This window comes from Corvus kubaryi, unplaced genomic scaffold, assembly GCF_017639235.1.
Source record: "Corvus kubaryi isolate FWS band 111438036 unplaced genomic scaffold, C.kubaryi_AGA036_p1.0 37387, whole genome shotgun sequence".
Lineage (NCBI taxonomy): Eukaryota > Metazoa > Chordata > Aves > Passeriformes > Corvidae > Corvus > Corvus kubaryi.
Window position 1 is genome coordinate 6,291,854 of NW_024581129.1, and position 27,189 is coordinate 6,319,042.

The 27,189-nt window shown below is 53.0% G+C and overlaps 1 protein-coding gene across 3 annotated transcripts in view; it reads right to left on the bottom strand.

Annotated features, from left to right (window-relative positions):
- Positions 1 to 512: 512 nt before the first annotated feature.
- Positions 513 to 27,189, bottom strand: part of MAP2K3 (mitogen-activated protein kinase kinase 3) — a 30,996-nt gene continuing 4,319 nt past the window's right edge. For 2 of the 3 annotated variants that reach the window (XM_042037285.1, XM_042037286.1), the window contains exons 2-13: positions 14,228 to 14,260; positions 13,782 to 13,851; positions 11,933 to 11,981; positions 8,966 to 9,079; positions 8,367 to 8,486; positions 8,103 to 8,219; positions 7,908 to 7,959; positions 6,982 to 7,109; positions 6,315 to 6,392; positions 4,402 to 4,541; positions 3,662 to 3,707; positions 513 to 3,221 (exon numbers count right to left, since the gene is read on the bottom strand). In XM_042037285.1, the coding sequence (XP_041893219.1) occupies positions 3,138 to 3,221; positions 3,662 to 3,707; positions 4,402 to 4,541; positions 6,315 to 6,392; positions 6,982 to 7,109; positions 7,908 to 7,959; positions 8,103 to 8,219; positions 8,367 to 8,486; positions 8,966 to 9,079; positions 11,933 to 11,981; positions 13,782 to 13,851; positions 14,228 to 14,260 (1,031 nt within the window). In that variant the 3' untranslated portion in view covers positions 513 to 3,137. Of the gene's footprint in view, positions 3,222 to 3,661; positions 3,708 to 4,401; positions 4,542 to 6,314; positions 6,393 to 6,981; positions 7,110 to 7,907; positions 7,960 to 8,102; positions 8,220 to 8,366; positions 8,487 to 8,965; positions 9,080 to 11,932; positions 11,982 to 13,781; positions 13,852 to 14,227; positions 14,261 to 18,830; positions 19,183 to 27,189 lie in introns of those variants that run through there. The other variant, XM_042037283.1, reaches the window with a different exon arrangement.

The window sequence follows — 27,189 nt, forward strand, 5'->3', positions numbered from 1 at the left end:
GGCTCATCCCGCGGGATCCCGGTGGATGTTCATGCCCCGCGGGGTCCTGGCTCATCCCGCCGGGTCCCGGCGCCGGGCGCTGCCTCCCCCTCGCGGCCACGGGCAGCGGGTGCTGCCCCGGGACCCCCTGTCCCAGAAACCCACACCCCCACCCTGCTGCCCGGCCGCAAGAGCAGCAGAACCCTGCGTAGCCCCGGGCAGCGCTCCGGGGCTCCCACTCCTGGGATGCTGCTTTGGGGTTCCCGGGTGGCACCAGCCCCAGACTGGGATCAGCATCACTCCACAAGAGGAGAAAGTACAGAGGTAGCAGGATCCCTCCCCAGGCTGCTGGCCCCCCAGTTCCAGGGGAGCTGCTCCAGGGATCCCATGTCAAGGGTCAGAGCTTGTACACTCCCCAAATCCAGAGCAGCATCACCCCACACTATAAGGAGAAAGCAGGGTACCACTCCAAGCTGCTGCCCCAAACAGCCCCGAGCTGATGCTCAAACAAGAACAAGAGGAGACAAGCAGTAAGTTTGAGGGTGAATTTTATTGGAAACAAGGATGGGGGTTGAGGGGTACAGACCATTCCCAAAACTACAAGGGGAGAGGGGCTTCCTCACCCAGCTTAAAGCCAGGCTGGTTCTCCCCAAGGAACTGCCACTGCAGAGGGAACCAGGTGGGACAGGGAAGCAGGGAGGTGAAAAGGGACATGGGATGTGCACAGGTAAGATCTGTGTTGAATGAAGCAGAGCAGATGGCACAGGGAGGTGTGGTGTGTTTGCCTCCTCAGGAAAGCCTCTACACATCTACAGGGGCCCAAGCCCATCCCAGAGCCATCGCCCCTGCATTTGAAAGGGCAGATGGTCCCTTTTCCCAAAATAAAGAAATCAGGACTTTCTCCAGAAGAAATGCAGAAAAAAATAAAAAGCATGCAAAAACCAATTTTAAAAAATGAACACCATTCCCCAAAGCACCAAAAAAGGGGTGAGATAAAGGAAGGGGAAAAGGGGTTGAAACAAAGAAAGAAGGGAAAAGAAACCAAAAGCTCAACTCAAAACAAGAATAATCCAAAGTAACCAACTATGAAAAAAAAATACAGTTGTACATCGCAGCAGCAAAGCTGGCAAACCAAGCAGGTACAGGTGAGTGTCGGGTGGTTTGCAGAACAGGATGAGGGAGACATGGAGAACATCAATCACTTCCTTATTTTCCATCCAGAGTTGGGCTGGGGGATCAGGGTCGAACCAAAGCTGAACAGGGTTTGTACAGCTTCACCTGGGCTGGTTCTCTCAGGGTTTGTCAACTTGGGAAGGGGGATCAGAGGGATGGCACAGGGAAAAGCACGGCTGTGTGGTGTCCCAAGGACTGAAAACCATTTGCCCCAAAGCAGCTTTCCCAGGAGCAGCTCATGGGGGTAGATGGTGTGGAGCACCCCAGTTCCCAGGCAGGGGGTGCCCAGCACCACATCAAACCCTGGACTGCAGGAGGTGGGATAATGCATTAGGGGACATCATTCTTCATTGAGGGGAACCCTGCACACTGGAAATTGACCCTGAAATCCAGACCTCCAGGGTATGAATTTCAGGAATAACATTTTTTAAAGATTCAGTTAAAAAATAGATGCATTTCTTTAAAAAAGAGAAAAAAAAAAGTTATTTTAGGCCAGAGTGTTTTCTAGTGACCCCTTTCCCCACCTGCCTAAATTTAGCCAGAACAACATTATTCCACCAGATCTGCTGGCCACATAGACATCCACACATTCAGCATTGATTTAAAAATATATAATATATATAGAGCACACATAGACACACACAAATATATATTAGAAAAGAAAAAAAAAAATCCTTCGAAAAACTCAATTATTAAAAAAAAAAAAAAACAACAAAACCAAAATCCACAGCCGGTGCGTTTATCCATGATCATGTACAGTAGAAGCCAGAAACCCCTCCTGCTCCCCTGGCTCCTCGGGCTGGGAGCATGGGGAAACACATCAGGTTTTCACAGTGGATTTGTCAGCAGAGAAGGAACTGCTCCTCCCTCCTCCCACACAGAAGGGCTTTAATTTATAGCGAGTTAGATTAAACCTAGGAAACATGTTACAAAGTCCATTATATATAGACATCAAATGTACAACTGCCGGCAGCCCCGGGCCAGTCACTGGAGTTTGGCTCTCGCTGGCACCCGCAGGGATTGGGGACAGTTTGGGACACGAGGGGTGCGAGTTCAGCCTCCGGAACGAGCGGGTGTCACAGTGCGAGGTCTTACATCAGCTCCAGGTTGGAAAGCAGATGGAGCAGCGTCCTCTCCAGGAGCCAGGGAAGCTGGAGGCAGCCAGGGCTGCGGAAGGCGATGCCCGGAGCAGGGATGTGTCCTCCCAGCCCACGGCTGGAGGGAGGAGAGGCAGCATGGGGGACCTGCTGTCTCTCCCTCACCTTGTGCCCATGAGGGAAGGGATGGATGCTGGATGAAGTCCATGGGCAGGTGTGGGGACAGTGTGGGCTGTAGCTTGTGTCACAGTGGGCTTGTGGAAAAATGCCTTTTTTCCCCCCCAAGGCAGCAGCATTGATTGAGGGAGAGGGATGCCTGGCCTGGTGCTACCTCAAAGGGTCCTTAAGGTGTCGAGCCAGGCATTAAAACAGCCTCTGGTGCGAACAGCAGCCCAGGGGGCCCCACAAGCCCCTAAAGCTGCATGGGCTCCTGGGGGCAGAGAGCCAGGTACAAAGGGAAGGCAAGCGAGACCAGACTCCGAGGAAGGGGCTTTGTGCAGGCAGGAGAGGAGTGGGAGAAGCACAGCAGCACTGATTCTGTCTTCCCCAGGCAGCAAAGAAACAACCCCCTGCGCTGTGCAGCAGGTACTGGGGAGGGGAGGTGGCCTCTGGCACCCTCTGCCCGCTCAGACATCGTGGGCATGGTCCTCTCCTGGGACCTCCTAAGCCTTCAGAGTCCGTGGCTTAACTGGAAAGGTGTTGGCTTCAAAAGGCTCCTCCTGGGGGATTTTTTTCTCTGGGCAAAGAGATTTCAAGGCCAAATGGGGCCAGAGATGCCCCCAGGCCGGGGAGGTGCAATTTGTGCAAACCACCGTGAACTCGAGTCCTCGGTCGCTCTCCTGCGGGGAAGCCGGGATGCAGGGACTGCAGGAAGCTGGGAGCTGGGAGTTAGGAGTCTTCCCCGAGGATCTCTGTCACGAAGGAGGCCATGTCAGTCTCTTTGGTGTCGTGCAAGGTAAAGAAAGGGTGTTCCTGCCAATGAGACCAAAGACAATGTCAGCTGACATCTGAGGAAGGACAAGGCCAAGCACAGACCCCAGGGGATGCCACACAGCTGGGGGTGGACACCAACCTCCTCCCCAGGCTCCCATGGACACCATTCTTCAGCTAAAAAGATGAACTTTGGCACTTTTTGGTTCAGTCCCAGTGGGACACCCCACCTTAGTAGCTGTACTACCATCCTTCAAGGTCCAAACTCTCCAAGGGCAGACAGGACAGAGGGAGAAAACACCTGGAAACCCTGACCTTAACACCCGTGAAATCAACACACCCTTCCTCCACCTCAGACACACTACACCCATCCTGCTCCGTGCCTGAAAAATCACCCACATGTTGTCCCATTTTCCTGCTGGACCACTGATTTGAGTTTCAAAATTGGGAATAAAGACCAGCAGAAATATCTCTGCACTTACCATAAGTTCTAAATAGTTCATTCGCTCAGCTGGGTTCTTCCTTAAGCTGGAAGGGGAAAAAAAAAAATGGGAGAGAACGGCTGTAGGATCTTTTTCTTTTGCTGTACATGGTCTGTCATAGGGGATCTCCCCTTCCCAACCAACATTAAATGCTCCTCTTCCCTCCTTGGCTGAGCAGGTTTGAAACACCAGCAAAGCAGCCAGGCAAGTAACTGGAAAGGACAACTCAGTGTTTTGCCACAAACAGCACAAGCCAAGCAGCTCTGCAGTCTGCCCCACACAGACCAGAACAGCTGGGGAGGACAGGAGATGGTTTCCCAGCACCTGCAGGGTGAGTTTGCCTCTGCCTGGCAGCTTCAAGCAGCACCCAGGGAGCAGAGGACACCGCAGGGAGAGCAGCTTCCCACAAAACCACAAAGCAGCTTTCACCCAGAGGCTGCCAGGGGTGCTTTCTGGTTTCACTGCCACTTTTCCAGAAAACACCAACATTTCAGCAGCAGTGACAGGAAAAGGGGAAGAGAAACCTCTGCACCTTCCAACCAGCCTGGGTGAGTCAGGCCGAGAGCAAAACCAGTTTGGGCAGCGCTTCCTGCCATGCTGAGCACCAGGTACAGCGAGGAGGGGAGAAATGGGCTTCCAAAGGACAGCAAACCCAGCCCCACAGTTCACTCCAACCCCTACGGATCAGGGCTCCTCCTCAGCCAGGCTGGGAGAGCCAGCAGTCCCTGCTGCAGCCTCACCACTGCGCTGTGAAGTCCACGAACTCCTTGGAGAAGCGCTCGGGCGGCAGCTGGGGCGAGGGCTCCTCCACCACCTGCTTGAGCTGCTGGAAGGGCGTCCCCCAGGACTCGTATGGGAAGCGGAGAATGGCCAGTTCAATCTGGGGAGGGAGGCAGGGCAACGTGAGACACACACCAAGCACAAACCCACGATGTTCAGCCAGCTCAGATTCAAAGGAAAACCCTCTTTCCTTACAAACCATTTTCAATTTGGGTCATACCACTTTTTTTTTTTTTTTTTTTTTTAAAACACAAAGACCCAGAGGCCAAAAATACTTCCTTTTGAGGCTGGTTCAGCATATTAATGCATTTACAGGAAGTCACAAAAGATATGTAAAATGGGATTATTTAAAAAGATAATAACAGCGCACAGTTTCTGCACTGGCTTCCAAAGTGCTCTGTTGGCCCTAAGGCAGCCTCTGGGCCTTGGGCTGGCAACTGCATGAGCTAAACACACAAAAAATCCACAAACACGAAAAATTAGGTGCTAGAACATCATTTTGCCAAAACCACCTAAATTACTGGGTTCTTCCTACAAGTCACCTCTGCTCCATCCCTCATTTAAGCAGGAAAAAGTCTGTCACAGCTCTTAGGCAGTCTCCTCATGCCAAGGATCAGTTCCTGTCTCAAAATGGGCAACAGAACCTCCACACCTGCCTAGTAGGGTGGGATGGGAGGAATAAAAACCCTGAAAGGGCAGAGTGGGGACAGAGCCCAGTGTCCCTCCCTGACTCCGGCTCTGGTCAGGGGAGCTCAGTTCCTGCTGCTGGAAAACTGAATGAAGCCACCAGCCCAGGAAGGCCTGGAACAGCCCTGCAACTCAATGGCCCAAAAACTGTCTGGTCTGAAATCAATCCAACCCCTTCATAAAGAAAACAAAACAAAACAGAACAGGAAGCCAGCCCAGGAGGAAGACACGAGAGGGAACCAAACATTCCGGGGCTCCATTCAGCTGCAGGCTGGCCAGCTTTCAGTAAGGTCCTCTCTCCTTTCCAGCTTTGGAAAGGCTTGGATATTCCATCACTCAGACTCTCCCATCCCACAGCTTCCTGCAGCTCAGAGCTGATGACATTTCCAGTCAGCCAGCCAAGCTCTGCACTGGCATGGGGACACCAGGGAGAGGGGCTTGGGTTTGGCACAGTGGATGAGACCACGCTGGAGAAGAGGGAATATTTGCCCAGACAGCGCACACGAATGCAGGGATGCAGCCCCCAAAACACAGGCTACAGCTAAGAGGGCACAGGAAAAATTCCTGAAAATAATCTACCCTCAGAGAGACAGTCTCCTGGAAAGCAGGAGCCGCGTTTTCCAGCAGCATCCCTTGGAGCCAACAGCTGGGATTTCCTTTGTCCTCTGGCGCCAGAGGATCTCAGCTGCTCTCTGCAAGATCAGTTTCTTGCAGGAGGCAGATAAACCATCGCGAGCAGCTGCGATGTTGGAACTGAAAGTATTTCCCCTTCCTGTTGGCTGCTCTGAGCTACCCCACAGGCAGGATTTGCTGCAAACCACACACAGCAGCTCTCACTGCAGCAGGACTGGAATCCCCTGCAAGGCTCTGCTGACATGGGGGGTGAAGCAGGAAGGCTGAGACCCAGCTGCAGCAAACCCTGCTCCACTGACCACCCCTCAGCCAGCACACAGGGAACTGCAGAGCAATTAAAAGCCAGACTCTTGGATACTCATCATCCTGATATTGTCCACTGGGAGCCTGAATTCCCTGGGTAATTAACCTCATCATGCCCTGAGCTGTCATGCTCAAATTGAGTCCAGCTTGATGGGCACCCACCCAGCTCACAGCAAGGGTACAGCCCCACCAGCCCAAACCCCATCCCAACCCCAGGGCTGCAGATACAGATCCTAGCCCTTGCCATTACCATTGTGATCCCAAGGCTCCAGACATCTGACTTCACATTGTAGCCCTTCTGGTTCAGCTCAGGGTTTATTCTTTCTGGCTGTAACAGCAAAATGGGAGATGTTACCACTCCTGTTTTCCCAGCGCAAACCCCACAAATACCTGGCTCCAAAAGCCAGGCTGGATGGATTCCCCTGGCTCATGTCCCTAGGGAGGCAGGGTCTGAGGTTAAATCTAGAACTGATGAAAGCCACATCTTGCTCCACACAACTCACATCAATTCCCCTCTTTGCAGGAGAGTGAGACTTGCACGATCCCTGCCTCAGGAGCACACGCTTCCCACGTGGATGCCACAGATGGCAAAGGGAAATTCATACTGACTTGAGGATGAAATGAAAGGACCCTGCCAAGAAAAGCCTCAGCACTTTCTATCCAACAAGAAGCAGTGCCACAACCAGCACCAGCCAGTTTTGTATCCTTCTGCAAATGGAAGGGGAGAGAAAGAGTTGCTGTGGGATTAACACACAGAGCTGGGCTTACAGGGAGTGTGATCCCACCCTTGGAGGCTCTGCTGAGTCAGGGAGACCAGAGCACTCTCGAGTGGCTTTTATCTCAGGGTGGAGGTGGAACAGACTGATTTCTAAGCAGCAGCCTCTTAGAAGCACAGGGCTGCACAGGGTTGCACTTACAGCCATGTAGGGTTTGCAGCCAGCATCCATGGTCTTGGCAACAGAGTCCACCAAGTAGCCACTGATCCCAAAGTCGCACATCTTCACGTGTCCCTCCTTGTTGATCAGCACATTGGAAGGTTTCACATCTAAGAGGAAATACAAGAGGGCAAACTGGGCATTTGCAGGGGTATTGAAGAGTCTGATACAAGACAGGCAATTCCCTGCAGGCCTGGGAGGGACCAGGCAGGCCCCAACACAAGGGAAGGGAGACAAAACCCCACCAGTTTTATTTCAATAAAAATTGTTTGCAGGTAAATTACAGCCATGTCCTTCAGGGAGAACAAGTCCCCTCTCCAACCCAGCAGGTAAAAAGGTTGAAATAAAATGCTGAGGAGTTAATCCCCAGCTCCCCAGGAGAGATTTATGTGCCCAGCATAGCCTTAAAAGCAGAACTCTACCAAATCTTCAGGACAGTTTGTCTCACACACATCACGATCTGTCCACAACTACACAAGAGACTACACCAGGATGGAGAGCAGGACCTGGGTGTTACAATTCCCATCTGTGATTTTTTAAGGAGTCCTTCAGCCCTCACTTTGCTAAAACTACCCAGCCAGGAGGATTTGGGGATTTTATCTCCAAGAGCTGCCTTCAAGGCACTTCTGTACTCCAAGAGGGACAGAGATGCTCATAAGATACAGGTAGTGAGGAATTCTGTTGTTACTTTCAACCCTTCATCTGGAAAGGAGGAAGAGAACAACATCCTGCAAGAAGGGATGCAGCTCAGGAACAAGCATCTAGATCTGTTCACCACAGTCCTAAGCACAGCAGACACCACTTTAGGCACCCCAGAGGGACACACCACACCTGGGAAGGAGTCCTCCCCTAGCTTATATCAAGGTTAGATCTTGAGCCACACTCCACTAACCCCTTCCAGCATTTACCTCTATGGATTACAGACAGTTTACTGTGCAGGTGCTCCAGAGCTCGTACAATCTGGGGACAAACAGAGTGAAAAAGTGCCCATCAGTCACACGCAGCAGCAGCCTCTCACTGCAAACACACCACAGGCCTCAGGAGAGGCCTCCAACAGGCTCAGGGGATGCACAAACCCATGTAAGAACCCAAGAGCCACTCACAGACACAGCCATTTTCCCCAAAATGTCTTCAGGGATGGTTTTCTTCTTCTCCAGTACTTTCTTGTAGAATTTATCTAGGGAGGTGTCCATGAGTTCCATGCAGATCCACACATCACCCTGTGGATGGAGAGAAAGCAGCTGAGAGGGAATTCCCTGGAAACCCATGGGAGCTAAAGAGCTGGGCTGAAGAACACAGAGGTGTTTGGGGACAGTTTGGTGCCTCCAGCGCAATCCCAAGGCCCCAGGTGCCCACCAGGTCAGTACCTCACGGAAGAGGGCTCCGTAGAAGGTGACTGTGTAGAAGCAGTCAACTGTCCTCATGGAGATGTCCAGGTCCATCAACAACCTCTTCTGCTCCTGCGTGTTCACAGTGGCTCGAATCCTCTGAGACAAACATGAAAGAAAAAGGTTTGGTGTAGGTGGGGTAACACCATCATCCCCCAGCCTGACTCAGGACCTGCAGTTCTGGGGCCAGGGCAAGCGCTTCATCCTTATTTTGCAGCCAGCAGCACGCAGGAGGAGACGCCCAGACTGCCTCTGCCAGGCAGAACCTTAACAAATGCCAGACTCTTGGCACACTCTGCAGCGAATGCAGGGCCAGGCCAGCAGCCTGGACAGGCACTCTGACATCCCAGCCTTGCGCTGCAGGCACCAATCCTGGATTTCCAAGCCTGTTATCAATCCCACCGTGCCCAGCCAGTATCAGCGCAGACCCTTCACCAGTCAAGCCACACCAGGAACACCAGAGGCTGCCAAACCCAGATAAGCCCATCCCCACTTTGCCACAACCAGTGGAGCTCAGCAGTTCCTCTGCTGCCTTGGAGCTGCCCACCCTGATCCCCACCCTGCTCAGGTGTCCTCACCTTCACGGCCATGATGGTGCCGCTCTGCGCGTGCCGGACCTTCTCCACCACGCCATAGGCCCCACGGCCCAGCTCCGAAATGGCCACCAAGTCATCAGCTTCCACCTCGAAGTTCTTTAGGGAGAGAGGACAAAACTACATCAGGGACGAGCGCATTTATCAACAAGGACATCAGCAACACTTTCAGCTCACTCTGCAGAGCATTTCAAACAATGGTACCTACAGGACTCCAGAGGCACCACACTTGGAGAAGATGGGGGTATTTTTGGCTCTGTTGAATCACAGTCCAAACCCTCTCACCCCACACTCACCAGGGCTCATTTAATTCCCCCTCTGCAGCTGGAGATCAAGACTTTCATCCTTTAAGCCCAGGGAACGTTGCCACTAAAAAGGGCACCAAAGGTTGGTGCCTCTCTGCCTGCTGGGGATTACCCACACAAGGGTATTTCTGCAGTTGCTGCACTATTTGCAGGATTTTAACAGCTCCTGTGCCAACACAGGCAGCAGTCAGGAGCCTCTAGCACAGCTCCAAACCCCTGTGTGCAGCCAGGGATCCCTCACCTCTTCCCACATCCCAAAAATCATCAGTCACAAATACACCTGTGAGTGTCTAGGAACACCTGTGCAAAGCCTCTGTCTGAGGGGATGCATACAGCAACTCCATTTCTAATTATCAGCAAGTTCAAAGAGGTTTTACCTGCTTTCAATACTTTCTCCTACCACCAAAAAGCTGCCAGCAAGGTAGAACCTGAGTTCACACCAAGAAAACAACTATGTAAGTATTGCTTCAAGCTGGGACAAAACCATGGCCAGTGCTCACCCCAGCGAGTGCCTGACACAGCAGGGAGCCAGCGAGCTCCTGCACAACCCACAAACAAGTTTCCCTAAAGACATGTTCCCCTGTAATTGCTGGCTCTGTTGGGCAGGGCACGAACCAAGTGAGACACAGACTATTTTTGGATGCTGCATTCATCACTCCTAATAAGTCACAGGCCTCCTTTTAGCCAGGCTTTATCCAGCCTCCAGTTTTCCTCCGGTCTCAGGGAACGAAAATAATACCAGGATGCCAAACTGCCCCAGTGGCCACAAAGGCAGCGAGGGTGGGAAACAAGCACAGCACAGCTCCGGATACGGTGCCTGCAAGCTACGCCCTGAGCGGGGAGAGCGGAAACAGCCTCTGGCGTGGAGGAGCCAGGCTGGGAGATGTGGCTGCCAGGCCAGCACTGTCCCCTCCGCACTGGCCACAGCACGGGCAGCAGCCACCAGCTCTGCCGGACCTTCCCGCCAGCCCCAGCTCCTCTGGTTCCAGCCAGATGTGGCTGCTGATTCCAGCCAGATGTGGCAGGCAGGGAGCGAGGGAGAGCTGTGCCTGAGCTCAGCGCTGAGCCATGCTCTGCCCAGCACAGGAAGGTGCCGGCCCTTTCCTGGGCAGGACGTGGATCCTGAAATGAGGAGAGCAGGGCTGAGGGGACATGTCCAACCTCCCGCCTGCAGCAGCTGGCAGAGGAGCAGTGCGGGCTCGCGGGGGCCTCCAGGAAGGATCTGGTGGTGCTTTTCGGACATGTGTTCTGCAGTTGTTCCAGGTTATTGTGTTTTTCCTTTCCTGGCATTTGCCCTGAGGCTTCCCCAGAAGCTGGCGGTTCCCAGCACACTCCAGGAACCAGCACTGCCCTGCCCAGCAACGAGAGGTGATGGATGCACCCATGGAGCCAGCCATTTCCCTCCCAGGACAATGGGATGCACAGCATGGCCTGTGCAGATCCCGTGGACCCGAGGTCACCACCCACCCCCACTCCTAAAGCTGGACTTCTGCCCAAGTCCTCTTCTCTATCATGTCACTCTAAAATACCCAGACCAGACTCTTCCTGCAACCACTGGAGCAGGCAAGGAAGTTACTCTAGAGGGTTTTCCCTAAGCTGCAGCACTGTCCCCTCACACACACCGTGCCCAGGCTGTCACAAAGAGCATCTCTCTCAAGAGTTCTTGCTACACACAGGCCCAGAAAACAGCACAGGCAGCAGGACTGCTCCCTGGACCCAGCCAAAGCTTCCACTCCTCTCCCCTAATCCTTGCACTGAGGCCGAAGGACCCAGATCCCATCAGCCAAGCCACCTCCCAGCCTGGAAGGGTCTAGATATAGGGCTAATCCAATGCAGGGTATTTTTAGCTCGTTTGCAAACAGCTTCTGCAGCTCCAAGAGAGCCCATAACAAGAGAATGAAATAAAAGAGAGACAGTGGCTATTTCTAGCAGTGTTTTTCATCAGGTCACTAGGAAAGACTTTGGAGAACCAGAGAGAAGCTTTGGGCCCAGCTTCTCCTGGGCCTCAGGCAGCAACAGACCTGTGGGTAGGTTGGATAAAGGGACTTTGTTTGGGGCAGTCTGTGAGCTTGGTGTGGCCACCCTGGTTTAGGACAGATGGGCTGGGTCATCAGAGAATGGTTTAGATTGGAAGGGACCTTAAAAATCATCCAGTTCCAACCCCCTGCCATGGGCAGGGACAAATTCCACTATCCCAGGTCACTCCAAGCCATGTTCAACCTGGCCTTGGACACTTCCAGGATGGGGCAGCCACAGCTTCTCTCCATCCATTCAGACCAAGGTGGCTGGTGGGGCTGTCAAGAGACCACTGTAATCATCCACTATGGACAGAACTGCCCACATGGCCTTTGATGGCACCCACCTGCCTCCTGCAGGCAGGAGAGCCCAGCCAGCAAAGAGCACAGGCATCTTACAGGTGAGGTGACACATTCAGCTCCCCAGCAGTCACTGATCTAAATACACATGGACACCCCACTGCTCCACAGGGAAAAGGTCCTGCTGTGGGACGTCCCATCCCTGCAAAGTTGCATCCCGTGAGGCTGCACTCCTGATCTGACAGGTTGCAAGGCACTATCCACAGAGCTCTCCATGCCCAGGGAAAACAAAACGGGAAGCAAGCAAAAAGAAAAATCCCACTGACACGTACTTTATCTCCGATGGTAATGAATGCCCTGGAGTCCAAGTTCCTCGGGGGCCTGCAAGAAAAGAGACAGAATCAGGAGAAAGCCCAACTTCGTTCACCCTCTTGGCCAGAGCCAGGTTTCACATTCCTTTGAGCACTTTCAGCCACTTCTTTCCCCCGCTGTGCCTCGTTGTGGGTTCCAACCCTCCAAACACCCACAAATGCTTTGAATCGTACCAGTAACACCTCACCCCACACCCACAAGGCACAGTGAGAACCCTGGGGAGTCAGCCAGGTGAGACATGCACCAAACCACCCGGCTATGAAACCATTCCTGCTCGGGAGAGGAGCCCGAGGAGCCGAGAGTGACGGGATGAGACGTTTCTGTGGCACAGCAGCTCAGCTGTCATGTTTTGACAGGCAGGTGTTGTAACAGCACAGCCACACAGCCCAAAACGCACGCGAGGGAACAACAGGTAATTCCTCCCCTGTGAGTCACTTGTGTACACTCTGCTGCCTGTTCCAGGCAGGCAGAGCAGGCAGCACTTCAGTGTCACCCCTCTGCACAACACCAGGCAGGCAAAAGTTATCTTTTATGGCTTTTTTCCTCATTGCTGCCCACTTCCCATTATGGGCAGCACGGTACTTTTAGAGCCATCATGAGAGTTCTGCCCCTGCCCCTCGTGCCTCACTTCTGGGCTCTCCCCATCCCCTGGGAGCTTCTAAGAGCGGAGATTGCCCAACTGGCTTAGTCTCAATTCCCATCAGAGCAGCCTCCAGCTTCAAGGAAGTACTTTGGGCTCTGAGCAAAAGCCTTGCACTGCGCAAATATTTGCACTGCAGCTTAAAAAGCAGAGAGAAAAGGAGCTGTGGACAGCTTGCACCAGCCTCTGGGCATGCAAAGCCCTGTAGACTCCAGCATGAGGCCTTGTCCAGGGGAAATTCAAACTCTGGCAGGAGCAGAGACGAATGTGCCCATGGGGGAAGGAGGTGGCTGTCACACGCAGGGCAGGGCTGTGCAAGGCTTGCACAGCATCAGTGGGGGAGTTCCTCTGCCTCCCCCTTTCCTGGGGTTTTCAGCAGCGATATTTCTCTTTTGGGGATTTCACTGCTCTCCTGGAGCTGGGAGAGTTCTCTAGAACAGGTTTCTGGAGCAAACAAGGTTCAGCAGTGGCGATGTAGCCCGAAGTGTTTTGGAAGAGCACCATGGAAGTGGAATTTTAGCCATCTGCTCTTTGTCAAACCAAGCACTGCTACCCTGGGCTCTCCCCCATGGCATAACAAGCATCAGCAGCTTGAAGCAAACAGGGCAGGGAGAAATTCCAGTGCCCTGAGATACTGCTGGGCACTGGCCTCGGCAGCAAACAGCACAACAGTGCAAAATGCCTGTGTCCTCCTTGTAGCAGGGTAAGGAGCTGCAAGCAACTCAAACTAATCCTGATACTCAGGTCATGTAAAGCACTCCCCAACCTTTGTGCCTCTGGCCTCTGTCGTGGTCCACCTACCATTATCTCTTCTCTTCCTCTCCACTAAAGTTCTTCCCCTCTTCTTCCCTCAGGCAGATTCGCTCTCTCTACCACATCTTTGCCCTTTGGCATCAGCAGAGCTGTGGCAGAAAGACTAAGGAGAGCTTCCCAGAGGATTCTGAGTCTTTGCCTTTAGGACATTTCAAATCAAACAGGCACCTCCCAGAGAGACACACGCTGTGCACGTGTCTGCACACACATGTGCAATTCCTTCTCATTACCCACAAGCCACAGCTTACAAGAAAAGAATAACTATGATGATTTTGGGAGGTCTTCACAGGCCATTCCTCTCGAGGAAGTGCCAAATCCAGCTCTGGAGAACCTCTTTAAGCAGCAGAGATACTTACGTTGTGTTGGCAGCGGGTGGTTTGATGGGGACACATGTTATCCTCAGATCCCGTTTCTTCTTGCCTTTCACTGGAAGAGAAGATGCTCACATGAGCAAATGGATTGTTGCTTTTTTCCTTCAAGCATCCTCTTCCCAGCAGCCACTAGGCAGGGAATGCAGGGCTTGGACCCCTCACCATGGTCAGCAAAATGCCAAGAAGGTCACAGTGACCACTTGCCCAGAACTTCAGGCAAGAGCCAGAAGCACAGGTGGGTCTCAATGTCACTGTAAAGCATTTCTCTGTAGAAACAGCCAAGGGTGCACTAACAGACCGTTTTCCAGGTCTTGCAGCCAAGCACTGTACCCCAAAAATGCTATTTACCCTTCATGGCCATTAACAGTCCCCTCTCTTTGGGATTTAAACCCTTTCTGGGGTTAAAGCTGCAATTTCTGCTGGGCACTTACCTGGTTTGTGTGGCTCCAAGGATCCTTTGGAATCTGAAAGAGAGAAACGAGACACCAGCTCAGCCTTCATGCTGCAGGCAAAACATATAGCAGCCCTGTATCCCTCATGGCTCATGGACCCAGGAGAGCTCCAGGAGAGGGAGGCAGCTGGGCTTTGGGAGTGCAGCCAAGCCTGGCCCCATCCCTGTTTCTCCAGCCACAAGAGGTCCCCATGCCATTAGTGATGTACAGGGCTCACAAAAACGCTCCCTGTCCAGAGGCTCCTTGGGCCCAGGGCCCCAGCTCCAGCCCCGCCTTCCCGGGAAGAGCCAGCATTGATCTGGCACGGAGGGCAATGACCACCAGACATCCAGCAAAAGCAAGGGGTTAGTCCCAGCAGGAGAGGGGACACCCCATCCACAACAAATGGAAAACAGGGAAAAAACAGGCATGAGCTGACTGTCAGCGATCAGTGAACCCCTCACAAATCCAGGCTTGCACAGGCTGAGGCACCAGGACAAGGCACCAGGCGTGACTGGCAAGAAGATGCTCTTGTCCCTCTCCTCCCAACTCCAAACAGCTCTGAGATAACAACACCCACTACTACAGAGGGAAACGGGGCTTGGGCAGGGCCAGGACAGGCCAGAAACCTGCAGGTGAAAATTCCATCCCAGCTCCCTGGGAAAATAAACTGACCCCAAGGGGCTGAAGTGCTGCAGCTGAGAGCATCGAGGTCCTGATCCCCCCAGGAGAGACAAGGGGGCAGCTGCACTTTGCAGCTAAAGATGCTTCTGGCTGCATAGAGCTGGAAGATCCATTAGAAAGCAGGAACATCAAGGTGTGCTCCAGGCATGGGGCTGGGAGCAAACAGCTCAGTGTGGCCTTGGACAGCCTTTCAAAACAGCTCCTACCTGCCTGGCTGCTGGGAGCAGGCATGTGGACAAAGTCCAGCACTCCAAAGGCTGCCAGGGAAGGGAGGGGAGAGGTGAGGAGCTGGAATTTCAGCAGGAGACACAGCACCGTGCAAGAGCTCCTGCAGCAGGACAGAAAGGCAACACGTGCCCAACATGTCCCCAGCACTGACAGCCCCCATGCCAGCTCCGAGAAAACAGGTGCCTGGAACTCACTTTTCCTGCCTTGTCCTTCCCCAAATGCAAATCTCACTGAGGTTGCAGGTTAAAGCTGCTCTGCAACACACTGCAAAGGTCCCAGCTGCAGGACCAGCAGCATCCCCCCTGGCTGAGGGAATCGGCACGGATCAGTCCATACCCCCATCTTATCTGCCACTTTTCCTGGATCAGAGCTGGCCCATAAGCTCCAAGACCAGCACAGTTTCCATGATGTGAACTTCCAGCTCAGTGAAACCAGCCAACAAGCCACCCCACCCCAAACCGATCCCGCTTGGATAGGAACCACCTGACCATGTCAGAGCAATCACAAGTTCTAATTTGTGAGCCTGCAGAGTTTTCCTTCCCCATCGCCCACCCAGCAGGGCTGGAAGGGGCACTATGAATAGCCCCACACACCCATTGATGGCACTTTACAAAATACCCAGCTGAGTAACAAGGGCAGCAAACACAAAACGGAGCCAAAGGAAAGACGCTGTCCATGGGTTCAGAAATGCCTCCCCTTCCACTCCCAGCCTCTCACTACTCAGTGTGGGAGGCCATGAACACAATCTAGAAACTGGGGTCCCCCAAGTCCTTCTGCACTTGGGCAAGTTGGGGAGCTTGCCGTGGGCACCCATCCCATCCCATCCCATCCCACGGGATGGATTTAGCTCCGTGCCGAGCATTTCACCCCCAAGACCTGCTCCAAAACTCAGACTGGTCTCTGCTCCACACACAGCCCCCCCAACAGTTACCAGCCAGACCGCTACACGAAGCCCTGAAATCCCCCCATGCTGGCTGGGATTCTGCTCCATCTGTTTGCTCTCCCTCTCCCCAATTGCCATAGTAACCCTGCAGAGCCGGCACAAAGCGCCTTCTGTGCCACCAGCAGCTCCCCTGGCACCACGGCCGTGACTCACAGGGCAGGAGCAGGGTCCACAGGCGCCCGAGCCAAGCCTCCTGCAGGATGGCCTCAGCCCTTCCTCAGCCCTGGCTGCAGGAGCAAGGCTGGAGGGAGCTGGGAGCACCCAGTGTGGGGTTGGGAATCATGGGGTGCGTTGTCCAGTGGAGCCCAAGCTTGCAGGCAGGAGGGGCATGGGACAGCAGGACAGCAAGGAACACGGAGATTCCCTGTTCCAAACCCCCTGCTCCACACAGGAGAGGCTTTTAATGTGCACTGGCCATGAACTCTGCTGTCACAGGCACCCTGCACACTTCCCTGTACTCCCAACCTACCACCCTTGACTTCCCAGAGCTGGAGTCAGCAACCATCCCCTTCCCAGCCTGTCCTGCCGAGCCCCAAAGAGCATTTCCTAGTTCCAACCTGAAAAAGCACCGATTAAACCGGAGGTATTACACCACCACTCCCAGGCTCTGCCTGCACCACCTATGACGGGCAGAAAACCCAGCTCAGCCCTTGCCTGCAGGAATAAAATCACCCAGGATGCTGCCTTGTAGCCAGGGAGCTGATGAAGAGATTGGATTCATTTGTTACAGCTCCCCTAAAATTTGCCATGAGATTTCCAGCTCCCAAAGGCTGGCCTGAACTACTCCTTGCTGCAAACTTCTGCCACTGCTTGTGGCACCAGTGCTTCCACAGCTCCCCAAGGAGAGCCCATGCCCTGTTCAGGGTGAATGAGAGTGCAGGAAAAACTAGGGAAGGGAATTAAAAAAAAGGGGGGAAAAAAGCGAGAAGCAGAAAGGCAGTGGGATGGGCATGACATGACCCTGCAATTCAAGCCCTTCAGTCACAGGGCAGCATTTGCCTTCAGCCCCCACAGGCAGCTGCTGTCAGCTCCTTCCCACTGGAGAGTCCCTGGCACTGTCTCTCCTACACTTGAAACTCACCACAATCCCTCCCACATTTGGGATCCCAAGAGGGTCAGTGCAGGAGGAATTGCTAGAATGTGCACAACTGCTTATGTCACCTGAAAATCCTGGAAACACTACAGTTTCCCAGGGCACTGGGCTCTTGCAAAAGGGGTGTCTGCAAGCACAAGTTCCCCTCAAGAGATCCCTCTGCAAAGGCCAACAGGCGGCAGCAGGACAAGGAGGTTTGGGGACATGTCCTGGTCATCCCTGCAAGCCCCAGGGCTCTGCTGCCAGCCCCGAGCCCACGGGATGGCAGGGCACCGTTCTGGGCACAGGAAAGGGCTGCCAGCCACAGACACACACGGCACAGTGCCCTGCACCCAGGCAGGGGAAAATTAGCTGACAGAAGTTCCTGGTGCGGATGAAATTGCAACCCACGTGATGCTGCAGGCACGTAACTGCATCCTTTATGCTAAGAAAGGAACCATTTCCTCCTAAAGAAAGAAAAAAAAAAGCCCAACAAAATTTTTTCTCATGCTATAACCACCACCAGTTAAGAACCACCAGACATTTCCTGGAACTGCCTAATTCAACACCGGAATCCTCATTTTTGCCACTACCAACTTCAGCCCCATTAAGTGGCACCTCTCCGCGGGAGGTTTTTCCTTCCCACTCCGCTGGCGTGGGCGGAGAGAAAGGAACACGACAATCTAAAGAACTGCAAATAAAACTATTTGCCTGAGTCGACCTTTGAAATTAAACCTCACCACTGCCTCCCCAGGGCTCTGGCTGCAGCCCCAGGTGAAGTCCTGGGCACGGGAGGCTGCTCCAAGAGCTGCACTGCTTTGTTAATGCTGGGGGAAATGTTTGGGATGCATCCCGGTTCTCCTCAATCCAAGGAGGAGAGTCCAATGCCATGGATAGGGCAGAAGGCTGCAGGGTGGATTCCAGCCCTGCTACAACAGAAGAGTTGGAACAAAACAGCATCAAGGAAAAAAAAAAAAATTTGAGGCAGGGTGCAGAGCAGAGAGGGGAATTTGGGTGCTTGGTCATGAGAGCGAGCTCCTCACAGGCACACTTTGTGCTGTTTTCCTCTGTTGGGAGTGGAAAAAGCTATCCATGGAAGTGGAAAAAGGGCTCTCAACCTGCTGAGAGCCATCACTCATCGTCCCGCCGAGGTCTCGCTGCAGAGGGGCTCCCGCGGGTCAGCACACTCCTCACTTCTGCAAAACTGCCAGCGAGCAGCAGGAAAAAACGACGCTGCAGAAAAAGCCCCTTGCAGCCCCAAAACAGCCTCTCAGCCTGTGCTGAATCAGAGCTCCCGACTGCTGGGGCCGTGGGCACCCACCTTTCCCATGCAACAGGCAGGGGACAACCGCAAAGAGCTGCTGGAAAACCCTGCATCCCAGGAATGCGACTCAAACCAGAGCCAGAAGCCAGCTTTGCCCTCTGCATATTTTCCTTTAGACATGCTGGAATTGATTTTTTTTTTTTTTTCTTACAATTAAGATGCCGGAGTTTTAACCCCACACAAAACATGCAACTTTAAAAATAGATCCCCAGCTGCAAAGACCAACCCCCCGCCCAAGCCAGGAGAAACAAAACCGTGTGGATTGACCCCAAAAAGTTACACAGCCCCTTTTAGCACCAAAATCAGCCCTTTGCTCTCCCCCACCACGTGTTTTGGAAATTGCAACATCTACCTTGCTTCTTGTCCATGGTTTCCCAGAAATGAAGAGCAGTGCTGGCACGCCTGGCAGAAGAGAGGGATGGGGGCGGACTGGAGGAGGGAGGGGAAAAAATTCCCGCAGGATCCAGCGCACAGCACTTCTTGCAAGCACCGATGATTCTTTTCAGTGGGAATGCATGGCCCAAAGCGCCCGCCGGCTTCACAGAGCCCTCCACGCCCGGTGTCCCCAGATCCCAGGGGTCCCCAAGGCTGGGAGCAGCAGTGAAGGCAAGCGGGGGGAGTTGGGGAAGGTAGAGCCGCGTTCCCTCATCGGCAGCTGCCGAGGTTGGCCGGACTCGGCTCCGATTACCCTTGAAAGCTCAACAGTTGTAAAAACTGCAGCAGAGAAATAGCAGGTGACGTCAACAGGAAACTGGTGGGGAGCCAACTCCAGCTCCGGGAGCTGCTGAAGCGCTGGATTGCTACAGTGCATCCCAGTGGGACACGTTCTCTTCCCACAAATTCAACCATTCCAAGCCAGCCTGCAGGGCCAGGCATCCCACCAGAGCAACCCTTGCTCTGGGACAGCCCTGGCACCAACCAGCAGAGCCAAGGGGAGCCCAGGTTCACTGGCTTGGGCACCAAAGGGGTGCTGGGATGGAAAGAGGTCACATTTCATTGTGCTGCAGGTGACACGTTAATTGCTTTGCCACTAACAACTATTACCACAACAAATAGTAGAAATATTGTTCCATGACAATGCCGGCACGCAGCTCAGCAGCTATTCCAGGGTGACAACCAAGATGGCATCTCTGGTAGCAAAAATATAAATTGCTGCATGGCTTTGGCTGGGAAATAGCGAGGGAGAGTAGGAAAATAAAAGTATTCATTTCTCTGCAAGCACGTGCAAGAAAAGCTGTGGCCAAGTATTGCTGCTCTTCCCCTTTCCCTCAAAACCGCTCCAGCAGAAGCCAACGCTGATGTTCCTGATCAAAGCCAGGCTCAGCTCTGACAGGCTGCAGTTTTGTTTTCTATTTCCCTGTCAGCCTGGAGGGGAGATACTGTACCAGCTTCTTTACCTTAAACTAATTATAGAAAATCTACCAGTGCTTTGCTCCTGAGCTCTCTCCCAACTCCAGGCTGTGCCGGACCAGGCACATTTGCAGGCTGAAAAGTCAGAGGTCAAGGTAAACACACATACCAACATAATGAGTGGCTCTAATTTTAAATAGTGTTTATGCAAGCCCCAGAAGGACTGCGGAAGGTATTTTCTCAGGCTCATTTCCACTCCCAGGGTATAGTTTCAGGCACAGATCATCAGCACATAAAGGATGCTGACGCAGGAGCTGCTCTTGCAGATGGCACCGAGAGCCACCAGCACCCGTCCCCGGCACTCCTGGGGAGAGCAGTGCTGTGCTGCCCTCCCATCACTAACTCTATTAACAGCTAATTCCCCTCTCACCCAGACACAGACACACCAAGGACCTCTACAGACACCCACAGAGTCAGAGCTGCTTTGGAGCAGAAAGTCCCTAACCCAGCAGGTGGGATGGGAAACAAGATTTCCTTTGAATTAGTCCCGGAGTTTCAGCGCCCGAGGACCAGGGGTGGTGTAAAGCAGAGCTTCCCAACATCTCAAGAGCATCTTAAAAAATAAACAACCAAGGAAAAAAAAAAGAGAGAGAGAGAAGAAACAAAAACAAACCCAACCATCCTTTCAAGTTTCACCATCGGCAGCTCTTACAAAAGTTTGCTGGTGCAGTAGGAATAGCCAGGCCTGGAAAAATGTGCACCGTTTGCCATTAATTATCCAGTTCTTTACAGGGCACAGGTAATCCCAGGGGAACAAAAGGCATCGGGTGTTTCACTGGTGTTAACAAAGTCTCCCCACAAGGATGGGGATGTCACCCCATAACAGGTGAGGGATAATGGGAGAGCAAGTCCTGGGGAGAATTCACACACTCACCACACAGTCGAGTATGCCAGGGCAGGGCCAGGGACAAGGATGGCTCCCATCCCTCCCAGCAGCCTCCTGCCAGTGGGCTGGCTTGAGTAAGGGGAAGAGCACACCCTCAAAAACAGCAATGAGCTCAAACAGTGCCCTGCCAATGCAGGGCCCCTCTCCCCACCCTTCCCCTGTGGACACACAACCCCTCCCACGGCCACTTCAGTTAAGGCCGGGTTGCCATCACAGCCAAGGAGCGAAGATGGGGATGAGCTGCTTTGCCATGAACAGCAAAAGTGTCCAATTTGGGGTTGGGAAGGAGCTTTTTATAAGCATGTTTGGGATAGACCACAAAATTAATGACTTCACCTGTCCTGTAAGAAAAGCTGCTGTCTAACCACAGGGACAGGGTGATTTTCATTGAATACTTTATTCCCTCTGATCAGAGAAAAGCCCATGCACCCACTGGCTGCACTGGCACAGTACTACACTGCCTGATGCCCCCCACATTTCTCCAGGAACTGCAGAAGGTTCCCTGGTCAAGGCTGCAATGCAGCCACTGCCCGAAGTCCGGGATGCCCTTGCCTTTCCACCCACAAGGCACACATCCCACAGGAAAGCCCCATGTGCCCGAGGCACACACAGGACACACAGCGTGGAAACTGTTTAAAAATAGAGCCTTTGAACTGCATCCAGTTGGAAAGGGAACAGGGTTATCTTTCTCATCCCCTTAGATGGGGCTTGAGATTTGGGGACAATCAATCATTGCATCACACAGGACTCAAGCAGAGCAGGAAGGATGTCACACCCACAGTGCCACCAGCTCTGGATGAGACTGTGCAAGGGACAAGGATGTGACCTCCTGGTGCCCAACGAGGAATTTGGGGATGGGCACTCTAGCCAGAGTCTCTGACAAACAGAGGCATTGGCACAGCCACCTCTGGGGCTCACAGCCACACCCGGGCTCTGTGCACCCGCCAGATAACACCGAGGCTCTGCCGGCAGCGCCGGGAGGATGTCACCGCCCAGCTACATTCCAGCTGTATTTTTACATTACCTGCACAACCTCGAGGGCTGGAAAAAACGTTTGATTTTGTCCCCACGTGTCAGCCTGCTCTCGCCCAGCCCCATGACTATGGAACACGCGGGCTCCACTCTGAGAACCCACATGTGACCAGAGGCCAGACTCCCCTCAGGAAGCTGAAAAGCCTCATCTGGCTGACACTCACACAGTGACATTACAGGGCACACCATATACATGCCCAGAGTTGAGGTGCTTTGCACTAGAGCTTGTGCAAAACCCCTGTGCAAAGGTGGTGACAGTCACAGGGGCACCTATTGGGAGCAGGCACTGAGCTGGGGTGCAGGCAGAGCATCCTCTGGGATGGACACTGCCTCCTTTGCATCCTTCACTCCAACTGGGTTTTCCCCGAAAAAAAGCAGTGGCTGAGGCTGCACCTCTTGAAAGCTCAGCTTTATCATGAGACAAAGATCTGGAAGGATTCCCAGCCCTCAGGTTGTCAGGAGAAGGCAAAGGAGACAATGCTTAGAGAAAAGCAAAGAACACACTAGGAAAAAAAAAAATAGAGGAAAAGGAAGAGGCAGAAGCATCATCACCTTTGCCCATCTCCTTGCCAGCGGGTACCAGCATCACTCCTTCCTTTGATTTCTCACTCCATAAGCAAAGCCATGAAAAAATAAAATCTGTTTGGAATTGATGTGACTGGCTAGTGACAGTTTCCTGACGGGAGAGAAAACTCAAACTGCCCTTGGAATAGATCTGCTTGACAGGAGGCACAGTGGGAAAGGGAATAGTCTGGCTTTGTAATTGTCAGCAGTAACTCCACTCCAGCGTCAATAGACACTTTTTCTATCCAAACTGGCATCATTCAAACACTTCCAGGTGTCCTCCCCAAAACCTTGTAAACTTATCAAGGGAGCAAAGTATTCCCCTCTCTGCTTCCCTAAAAAAATTAGGAAAAAAACAGATTTCTACCATCCTCCCTCCAATTTACTCTGGGCAGGGATAGAGTGATGTCACCTCTGCAAATGATGTAAGAGAGCAGGCACTTACTATGAAAATGGAATTTATGGAGGAGAAAAAAAACCCCTTCAGATTCACAGCTGCATGCTCTGGGAGAGGGGCAGAAACAAGAGACTGACCCAGGTGCTTCCCTGGCCCACAGACTGCAGGCAGGACTTTCAAGAGCAGCATCTGCACTGGGGAAAAGGCCAAGCAGCTGCTCAGAGGGTTCACAGTGACATTATTCCCTGGGGACCTGGAATGCTTTCCCACTCCCAGGGTGCCACCACAGCTCAGGTGAACAAAGCCTGTGCATCTTCAGAGGAAAACATCTGACTTCCAGCACTGACCCAGCACCACATCTCTGGGGTGCAGGAGCAGAGAAAACCTTGGATTATTTCCTTTGGAACAGGGTGCTGTTCCAGCGACTTACAGAAAGCAACAGGCAAGTGCTGCAGTACAATTCCCTGTTTCCTGCTGTCCCACACCAATTCTTTGCTCATTTTGATGTATATTCAGTGCCATCCCTTTTCCCTGCCTCTCTGCTGCAGGGAACCAGGCAGAAGACACAAATAAAAAGGGAGAGCTCAGCCCCAACAAGCTGGACCTGTAGCCTCTTTTCCTGGCATTAAGCACAGCATGGCCCACACCATGAACCTCCTGCTCTCCCCTCCCACTGCTGCTCCTCTGCCCCAAAGGACAGACTACATCCATATTCCCAGAACAAATCCCATGTCCAGCTGGTCCATGAGAAATCACCTGCAAACACTTCTCTCCTTTGTTCCCTCACACTCCCTGCTGCAAAGCTTAAAAACTGCCCCCCAGTTAAAGGCTGGACCACCAGCACACTGCCAGCCCCACTGCCCAGCATCACCCTGCACTGTCCTCCCTCTCCAGGCTCTTATCAATGGCTGTACCAGCTCTGTGTGGGGAAAACACTTATTTTGTGGTGGATTTGCCCGGTACCCACAGGGCAGCTTTGATTCATGGCGAGGAAAAGCAGGGGCTCCACAGGAAGCGTGCCCACAGCTCAGCGGCGTTTCGCCACCAAGGTCCCACGCAGCCCCAGCAGGAAGGGCACAGCTGCCCCTCTGGGTGAGATTGATCTTCTTTCCCCTCCTTCTGTCACTCTCTCATATCCACCTATCACCCTCCACTTTTTCCAGTGTTCAGGGAAGTGAGAGTTGCAGGCTTTTCCTAGTAAAGGCAGATTAAAGAGCTGCCTCTCCCTCCCAGGAAGCCAGAGGTCTCCACAGCCAGGCTGGTCCCTACGCATCCGGCTCCCATCCCGGCTCAAGAGCTCGCAGTCACCCAGTGCAGCTCAGCCTGCAGCTCTCTTCGGGCACATTCAGGGCTTCCAAGAATAATTTCCATTTGAATAATAGATAATCAATTCTTAAGAATCCCCTTTCTCCCGGAAGAACGAGCCTCACATCCGTGTTTTGGGAAAAGGAGCAGTGCTCTCTATGCAGAGTGACGTGGAGATGAGCTGGAAGGAGACATATGAAACATCAAACCTGTTTGAAATCAAGGGAAACACACCCCAGCTCCTGTCCCTGGGATGGTTACACACAGTTTCCCTCACTGAGGGGGGCTGTAACTCACAGTTACCGAACACAAAACTCTTTGTGGATCCAAAATTAAGGGTAAACTCTTGCAGCTACCTGGAACATACACAAAGAAATCACACCCACAGGGGAGCTGCTGGAGGAAAAGCCGAGTAGTTTACGAGCGCTCTAGCACAGCACACACCAGGCTGATAAGAATTATAAATTCACGCACAATTTCTGCTTGGTTATTTCTGGAGGCACCTCCTCCAGCCCCCGCTTCACTCTCACCACTCTTCAAGAAACCAGGCAGGGACAGGCGTAATTAATACCTGCAAAAAGCTGCTCTTGGGTAAGAAAGCAACATCTGCAGAGCACAAGAGGCAGCCCCAGCACAGCCCAGCCCTGCAGGTATCCTGGGCTCCGAGGACAACCCCAGCCCTGGCTGGCGCCAGTGATCCTCTGGCAACTGGTGCTCACCTCTGATGCTCAAGGATGATGCTCACAGCCAAACAATTGCAGGGATCAACCAAAAACCTGAGGGAAACGGGCTGCAGATGCTAACAGAGAGTGAACACAGGGAGCTGTACAAGCAGATCATCTAAAACACCCACCACATCCCTCTTTTTTAGCAGCCTCAAAGCAGTGTGGAGCTGCTCCCAGACTTGAGGAAAACGGGTGCTGCCAAAGACAGACAGAGCTTGGCACAGGGGCTGGTCAGGTCCAGGCTGGTCCTATGGCAGCATCACCACCTACCTCTCACCCACCAGCACCTTCATCCTTCTTTTGCCACAATTATATCATTTTTTTTTTCCTGACCACCACAGGGGTGGCAGTCAGCACCACGGGTCAAACAGGTGAGGATTTGGCACAGGGTGGAAGATTTTAGCTCTGGGAAGACCAGGGAAACCTCAGAAGTCAGCTGAGCACACGTGCACACAAACGAAGCTGTCTCACACTGCCCTGCCCCGTGCCAGCAGGGATTTTCTGGGAGTTTTACAAACAGGCACGTGGGGCTGGGCCTGTCACCTACCCCCAAGCACCTTTCAGAGGTGTTTGGAAGATGACAAAGAGCAGCCAAAGCCACGTATCAGCACGAGATCATCTCAGCTTTGGCCGGGGTACAACTTGGCAGCACGTCAGGAGAGAAACCAAGCGGTCCAGAGCGGCAGGGGATTTTGAACTATGCAGAGCAGCTTTCTTCAAAAGCCCTGACCATGAACACATCTGGCCCTCAGCAGAAGAGCCACGTCATTTCTAGTGACGAGCTGCAAAGACATCCTCATGTCTGCAGCACAACACACCCCTGCAGCCATGCCCATAACGTTCAGGGCTGATTCAGAGGGGCCATCCCAAGGGCTGCACACTTTGCTGCTCCATCATCTCCCTCTCAAGCCTCAACTTTCCCACTCCCACACCAAGTAAACCAAGATCTTCATGCCACAGCAAAAAATTCCTCCATTGTGCAGCATGTTTGCCCTTCACCACCTTGAACAGGAAACAGTCTCCTGCAGGGAGGGATGAGTGCAGCAAGAGGGAACATCTGCTCCAGCTGTGCCAAATGCCCTCCAGCCAATGGGGTCAGGATGCTGCCATCTCCAAGCTGCTGTTAATACACACCAGTGAAGACATCCACGGCACCCAGCCCACTGCAGCCAACCCCTGTAGCACAGCCAGGCTGCTGCGTCAGTCGTCCCCGCAAGACCCCAGCTAGGAGGGAATTCACACGCACACACACACCACAAAGCAGTTTCTAACTGGCCTGCAAGCCCAGACAAGCTGACACACCCTAGATAACCCCGTCATCCTCCCCTAAACCACCCCCAGCCCATCCATGAAACCAGCCCTGCGTGTTTATGATCTGTCAGACACATGACTGTCACCTGCCAGGCCCTGCAGGACAACTTCTTCCCCTCCTGTCCCTCTGCCCTGCACTGCTGGTCCCCTCCACGCCCATCACCAATGGATGCTAAGGGAGGACGTGGCTCTTGGCACCGCCAAAGAGATGCTGGCAGGACCCCATCCCAGCTGTGGAGATTTATGGATTCCTTATGAGAAACCTCCAAGACCTTTACAAATTAAATACAAGCATTAAAAGCTGCTTTTACATTTCCTAAAAAGGCACTATGATGGCAGGAGATGAGGCAGCAGGGATGAATACTGGTGACAAGGGGCACTTGGTGCTCAACAGGCAGATGCCAGGGAGAAAAGGGTCCCAGCCATTCCCAGAGAGCTCCGTCAGACACAAGCAGCTTGACTGATGCCAGTGCCAAACCACAGCTAAGGTTAGCAGCCTCTGATGGGAAATTACTTGTATCGAGCACTCTGAAGGTTTCTTCCTTTCCAAACCCAGATTTGTCTTTGGTGGTGGTGAGGGGGAAGGAAGGGTGAATGCTCCACAAACAACTTCTGGTAAATGTTGTCTCTTCCTCATCCTGCCTCCTCTTATACTCAAGTTATGTTTTTAGTAGAAATTTATCTTTTAATTTTCTTTTTTAATAATTTCAGTTGAAATGATGAAATTAAGGCTTAGAGCACAGGACAGATCAACTCAGCAGTGCCCCTCCCTGGGCACAGTGCAGGCAAGAGGACAGAGGCTGAGGCAGCTCAGTGGGTGCTGGAGAGGGTCCACCTCACCCTCGCCTTCACCCCACTGCAGGTCCTCAGCACAAGGCAATATGATTTGTCCATTGGGACCCCCAAATCCTGCCCTTCCCCTTGGCCACACTGTAACCCACCACATTCCACACAAGCAGCTTCTCTACTCCACCTTTGTGCTGGGCAGAGAAATGGGTGCAAGAGAAAGGAGCACACAAGGGGAGCCTGTCCCAGCTCCAGAAAAGGGAGCAGACTCAGATCCACTGCAAACTGAGACCCA